Source organism: Meleagris gallopavo, chromosome 6, assembly GCF_000146605.3.
Source record: "Meleagris gallopavo isolate NT-WF06-2002-E0010 breed Aviagen turkey brand Nicholas breeding stock chromosome 6, Turkey_5.1, whole genome shotgun sequence".
In the NCBI taxonomy this organism is placed as follows: Eukaryota; Metazoa; Chordata; class Aves; order Galliformes; family Phasianidae; genus Meleagris; species Meleagris gallopavo.
This window is the reverse complement of record NC_015016.2, coordinates 39,166,401-39,173,057: the sequence shown is the minus strand read 5'-3', so window position 1 is coordinate 39,173,057 and position 6,657 is coordinate 39,166,401. Positions and strand designations below refer to the sequence as shown.

General features: G+C 36.9%; 1 protein-coding gene across 1 annotated transcript in view; it reads left to right on the top strand.

Annotated features, from left to right (window-relative positions):
• Positions 1–5,514, top strand: part of DYNC1LI1 (dynein cytoplasmic 1 light intermediate chain 1) — a gene marked incomplete at its 5' end in the record, with an annotated part of 21,799 nt that extends 16,285 nt beyond the window's left edge. Inside the window, 7 exons of the mRNA XM_010713078.2 lie at positions 440–575; positions 961–1,072; positions 1,868–1,927; positions 2,053–2,097; positions 3,088–3,208; positions 3,338–3,496; positions 4,578–5,514. Of these exons, the coding sequence (XP_010711380.2) occupies positions 440–575; positions 961–1,072; positions 1,868–1,927; positions 2,053–2,097; positions 3,088–3,208; positions 3,338–3,496; positions 4,578–4,690 (746 nt within the window). The remainder of the gene's footprint in view (positions 1–439; positions 576–960; positions 1,073–1,867; positions 1,928–2,052; positions 2,098–3,087; positions 3,209–3,337; positions 3,497–4,577) is intronic.
• Between the last annotated feature and the right edge of the window lie 1,143 nt (positions 5,515–6,657).

Below are 6,657 nucleotides of genomic sequence, written 5' to 3'. Positions count from 1 at the left end.
TCCTGAGCAGCAGCAGGCTTTTGAGCAGATTAAACAAGAGATAGCCCGTGCCATGGCCCTGGGGCCAGTACGGATGGAACAGGATGCGAAGAACATCCTCTACACTGCTGCTGGAGAGAAAGGTCCGTAATAACTTCGTATAGCATCGGTTTAAAAGACATCATAGTGAAGCTATTGGTATTGTGGGCTTCGAATGTGAGAAGAGCCTTTACTCAAAAACCAATAGATGAGTTGCCCTAAAATATATATGCAGGAAGAGAGACTTAAATTCTTAAATAGCTTATTTCAAAAAATGGCATTGGAAGTTGCTTGGCCTATTTGATTTTTGTATTCCTCTTAAATGTTTCAGAGGAGATAACCTTTAAAACAACAAAAGTGGGTCATTTTCCTATTTCTTACTAACCACTAAAATGGAGTTTTCTTTAACAAGTGCACTCAGATGGGGCCGCGCTTATTTACACCTCGGTAAAGGAGAACAAAAACATTGATTTAGTCTATAAATATATAGTCCAGAAGTTGTACGGGTTTCCTTTCAATGTCCCAGCTGTTGTTGTGGAAAAAGATGCAGTATTTATGTAAGTTATCTGCACTGTTGTGTGTATATGACTACAACATACATTTGTACAGGACTGCAGAGCCTTTTTTGTCCTATGTTTTTGAAAGATGAGTGTAGCAGTCTGATGAGCTGGGGGATTTGGAGAGGGAAGTTGGCTGAGTTAACAAATACTCGCTGCCTCAAAGAAAAATGATAAACCAAGAGACATTTCCTTTCTGTTATGGTGAACCAGTCCTTGTCTGCAGTTACCTGTACTGGTCAATAACACCCTTGCACAGAAGAAAGGAAATGACAACTTTCTGGGCTTTGTGGATCATGGATCATGTGGATCCATGATAAGAACTGCGTTCAAGAATAACCTGAAGTAATGATGGAATTTAAAGCCAAATGATCCTTCTTTCTAGTCCTGCAGGTTGGGATAACGACAAGAAGATTGGCATCTTGCATGAGAACTTTCAAACACTAAAAGCAGAAGACAGTTTTGAAGACAGCATAAGAAAACCACCGGTCAGAAAGGTAAAATGAGAGGTTTTAAAAATGGAATACATTTTGCTAATATTTTTGGCAGCTTTTTATTTGCTTATCTCCCTGTCAGCTTTCAGAGCTTTGCTTCCAAGAATACAATAAACTTATTTTTGCTTATTTTGTCTTTTCATTTTGCTCTCAATGTTTTCTTAGTGTTTTGTATAGCTCTTCTCCAGCTTACACAGTATGTTCAGAACTTTTTGGTCTATTTCCTCTCTCATACCATTTAAGAAAAAAGGTTGAACTGTATGGAAAACATAGAGGGATTAAACAAAATGCCAGCAAAGTGGGCCCATGTATATGTAATAGTTATCGCAGAAATATTTGCCTTCTTTCTAGTGAAGTTAAGAGTTTGGGAGTGATCATTTTCCAAGTGTCGATTATTTCAGCTGAGAAAACATAATGCTGTGCCCTTTTATAATCTTCAGGGGAGAAACCAAGGCATACAGCAATGTGTTGAGTACTAAGAATCCAAGGGAAATGTAACTGGCAAACTTTTTGCCTGCTTATATACTGCAGATAATAAATTTTGGTATTTGCCTTGCTTGCTTTGGCAAAGCTTATGTTTGGTGACTTGCTGTGTAGACCTGGGATCTAAGATGTCTCTATTTCTTATGCCACTTCATCCTAGTGCAAAATTTACTGAAAGTAAGGCCAAGCTTAGGCCGGGATAAGGTAACGATATGCGTCAGAGCGTGCATCTGTGAACAGATACTGTGTATCCTATGCTTTATGTTGTATTCTTGCAGGTCCTGGTATTAGTGTGTTTTTTTCTTTGTGTTGCAGTTTGTTCATGAGAAAGAAATTGTTGCAGAAGATGACCAAGTGTTTCTTATGAAGCAGCAGGTAATGTTCTGCTTATAAAACAAACAGCTGATGTTTCATCTAACAAGATTCTTCAGAAAAAAAAAAAAGTTTTGTAATATCTAATAATATCTGGGTTTATTGGTTGTTTGTTTTCTTTTTTGCAGTCTCAATTGGTGAAACAGCCACCTACTGCTGCAGGAAGACCAGTGGTTAGTAGTAACAAAGTACTTCCAATACCATCACCTGTATTTGAGGGCTGTTTGTCTCTTAACTGTGTGATCAAGTAGTTTTGATCAATTTATTTGTAACTATGTAGTGTTTAAAGCCTATTTCTTACACTGCTCTAAAATGATGACACTTCTTCTCAGCTAGGCATGACAACTTGTATTGGCAGCAAGGGCTAAATGCTGTGGCTTTACTTTTCATATGTTAGAGTGCATCTAAGCAGTTACTTGACTACCCTTTCCATCCCAAGAGTGTGCCAGGGAGCAAACTGTATGTCAGCTGAATTGCTTTGGTGAGTTTTATATCCAAAATTTGGCGCTGTCATTCTAGGAATATTGAAACTCTGGGGGAAAAAATTATATATGGTTAAGTGAGGATTATGATGTCTAAATTCAAAATAACTAGAAAGTAAGAAGCTTAATAGAGAGCATGTTAATTTTTAGAGATTACTTCAACTTTTTTTAGATGAACTGCAATTTTACAAAAACATCTGTTATCATTGAAGAACTGAGTAATGTTTTGGGGGGTTTATTTTGTTTGGAGCTCTTTTGTTCACTTGTTTTTTTTTTCCTTGGACTGCCTTTAGTCCTTTCCACGTAATTGATGGCATGTGGTGTTGTCTTTCCAAGAAGCTGATTTTAGGTCCTCTATAATCTCATCGGTGCAGTTTTCACTGTGGTCAGAGGAACTATAAAATAACAGCTTCATTTTCTCATTGAGGTGCCTGGAGGGAAGCTTCAGCAGTGCTTCAGTTGCACTGAAGTTAATATTTGTAATAATATCATAAGTGGGGGGAAAAAAAAACAAACAAAAACAACATAAAATCTAATCTTGCCTCATTTCAGTTGTGAGGGAAACTACATTATTAAAAAAGAAGTAGAACTGAGAAGCAGGTGCTTAATTTCACATGCAATTACAGTGCATGATTTGATTATTTGGAAGACTTTTTAATTTTCTCCTCTTCCTTTGCACAGGACGCCTCACCGAGAGTTCCTGGAGGATCTCCTAGGACACCAAATAGATCTGTAACATCCAATGTTGCCAGTGTTACACCTATCCCTGCTGGATCCAAAAAAATTGATCCCAACATGAAAGGTATCTTTTTCTTTTTGGGAACAAGAATTAATTTGGGGACGTACCTTTCTTTAATATGCTTATTTAGCATAACCAAAATATTGAATTGCTGTTTATCTGGATAATGTTTGGATGTTTTTTGTCTTGTAGCTGGAGCTACCAGTGAGGGAGTCCTGGCAAACTTCTTTAATAGTCTGTTGAGTAAGAAAACTGGTTCCCCTGGTGGCCCTGGTGGTGTTGGTGGCAGTCCTGGAGGTGGCAGCACAGGAGGTACTGGCAGCAATCTACCACCATCAGCAAAAAAGTCAGGTATGCTAAAAAGATCAGCTCACAATTTAGACTGAGCTGTGCATCATTCAGTGTAGTTTATCAGAAGTATGAACACTACTACTTTTAACTGCATGTTTCATTGGATATGGCTTTTTATTCTCACAGTGATTCAGTATTGCCTGCCCTTCTTATGGCTCAGAGAATGAAAGAAAACCTTCTCTTGTAGCTGTGTAAGCAGCTTATGCCATAAGCAATCTTAATATTATTCAGATACATTGGGACTTCATTTCAAAGTGAAGTGTATTTTTATCATCGATGTTAAAATGACTTCAATACTTTTTAACTTCTTAATACTTTTTAAACTTCCTTTTGCCAGTGCTATAGCTCTGATTTGATGAAGGTTTTGAATGAGTGACTTCAGCAGTCAATCAATTTAGTATTTTCTTCCAACAGCATGTTTAGTATTCATCCAAAATGTCTGATAGTGATTCCTTTAAAGCTAGATGTAGGCAAGGCTGGGGAATAAGGTGTATTGCAAGCTAGGGTAATTGTAAGTGTACAAATGTTTGTGCTATCCCAAGTTATGGGGGAGGTAAGCAGGTGAGGAGAGTGAGAGATTTGCCACCTGAAGCTGTGCACATACCTTGAGCAGCAGTGTCAACTTCAGCTGACCATGTTTGTGGAACAGAAACTGGTCTATGGTAAAACTCCTGATTTCTATTCAGAATTACTTCAAAATACAGCTGATACAGCAAATTGTTCAGAAGAATTCATAATTTATAAAATACAGAGAAGTGTATTTTCTAGACTTTACATTAACTCTTCATATGCCCACAACTTTATATATAGTTATGGAAGTTACTTTGAAAAATCTGAAATACAGGACGTGACTATATTTCTTTTGTTCCTTTGCTGCTGATTCTTGGCCTTAGGCCTTTACTGCACACTTCGGGGTGCAGAGTAACATTTCTAGGATTTGCCTGAAGCAGTAACAGGTTGGTTTTTTCTTTGGCTTTTTTTGTTTGGCAGATTTGCAGATGCTGCTTGAGAATTGAAAATAGAAAGTCTTTCCCAAAATGGTTTCATTAACATCACTGAGTGATGTGCATTTCTTTTGTAGGTCAGAAGCCAGTTTTAACAGATGTTCAGGCAGAATTGGACAGAATTTCACGAAAACCTGAAATGGTTTCTCCGACATCACCTACGTCTCCCACAGAAGGTGAAGCATCTTGAAGACACCAAATAAAACCAATTGTTCAGTTTTCTGGGGTAATTCAAACTTGCCTCTGCCTCTTCCTTCAGTGACTGGAACTAAAGAACTGAAACGTCGTTTCAGAACACAAAGAGTTTGTCTGTCTTTCTTTCATGTGTTGCCCAACTTTACAAAAGGGAGCTGTACAGGTGAAAAATGGTGTCACATCATGTAGGACTACTGTTCACAGTGCAAGAATAGTAGATAAATTTCTGGGTTTTGTTGATAAGTCGGTGTAATTCTGTGAAACTGGCAGTTACGTCCACTTACAGATAAAGGTTGCTTAGAGCAGGAAGCTGATGCACACCACAGGCACTTAATTTATATTGATTTCCCAACTTATTAGTTGATTTTAATACCCTCTTAAGTAGAGCGTAAACTTCTAAAGGAGAGAACTACTACTTGTTGCTGAAAATAAAATCACTTGCACAGAACTGTAATGATAAACTCCAAATATACTTGAATGCTTGATTTGGAGCATGTTTGCAAATCTTTTTTTATTTGATCTCCCCTGAGATCTATACTGCATTCAAAAACCCATGCAAAAATTTCATTCCAGACTAAGATCTTAAATTAGTGGCCAGTTTTTTGGTTGTTTTCTTTGATTAATTTCAGACACTGAATAAAAGATGTATAAAAAAAAAAAGCAGAGGTTAAATGTACAGATTATCAGTATCCAGATTTGTCTATATATATATGGCTCAGCCTTAATGTCCCCCACTATGTTTCCCATATTAATTATGGTTTAAGATTGGTCATCAAAACTGTAATCAGTTAATAAAGTGTTCTCTGCATTCAAATTTAAGTAACTTTCATTGAAGCCATGGTGTTCTTTGTTTACAGCTAAATTTGAGGATGTGATGTAAAATATCTTAAATTACACTTTATATTGTATCTCTCTTTGAATAGTATCGCTGGTAGAGATTTAAACTTCTTTACAGCACTGTTTCTGAGAGGAACTGGATAAAAGTCTGCTGTGTTTGTTGCTAGCAGTCAAACTAGCTTCTCAGACTTGTGTGGGTTCTGCTGCAAGCACGCTAGTTACACCAAGAATCCCGCTAATGACTCCAGCGTGTTAGAATGGCCTGGGTTGAAAAGGACCATAAAGATTATCAAGTGTTGTATTAGATAGCTGACCAAGGTCAGGGCTTCAGCTTTCAGTACACAAACACTGAGCATCCCTTCACTGTTCTGTTTCAAGCTTATGGGCTTTCCCTACTGATAGCCACAGAATATTAAGTGTAAAAAGTATATCCCAATCTTTTAATTACCAAGTAACTTCAATGAGTTTAAGGTGTTTGTTTGTTTTTTTTTGTTTTTGTTTGTTTGTTTGTTTGTTTGTTTGTTTTTAGTTTTGTTATTTGTTTTGGATTTTTTAAATAAAGCCTTAATTTCTCCAGCTTATTCAGGAAACTTCTAAAGGCTCCTGATGAAGGAGTACATCTTCTGTATTTTGAATGTGATGCTAGTCATATTAAATTCTAAATTACGTTTGCTCCCAGTGAAAAAGACTGCAACCCAACAGACTGGTAACTCCATTTCAGGTGTATAAGTAGAAATTTAAAGTTAGTACGGTAGCTAGTCCATGTAACAGAAGTCATATACGCATTTCAGAGACTACCATGTTTTCAGCTGAAATGTAAGAACTGCCTGGAAATAGTGATCTTTTACCCCAAATTTTCAAGCTTAAAATTTGCAGAGCAGGTTTATTATAACCACTCTAGTCAAAGAAATCATGTAAGAACATAGAGCAAAGGAAATCCCCTAAAAGTTGTTCGTAGTTGGTTCCTTAACTACACAGATTTAGCTCTGAAAGTGCAAAGTAACTTCTTTATTGTGTAGTGGTTTTGCAGTATTCATACTGTGAAACATTTTGAAATACTACTTTATGAAAAATCATCATCTGCTCTTCTTGTGTGCTAGGCCAAAGCCTTGTACTAAGTAACAT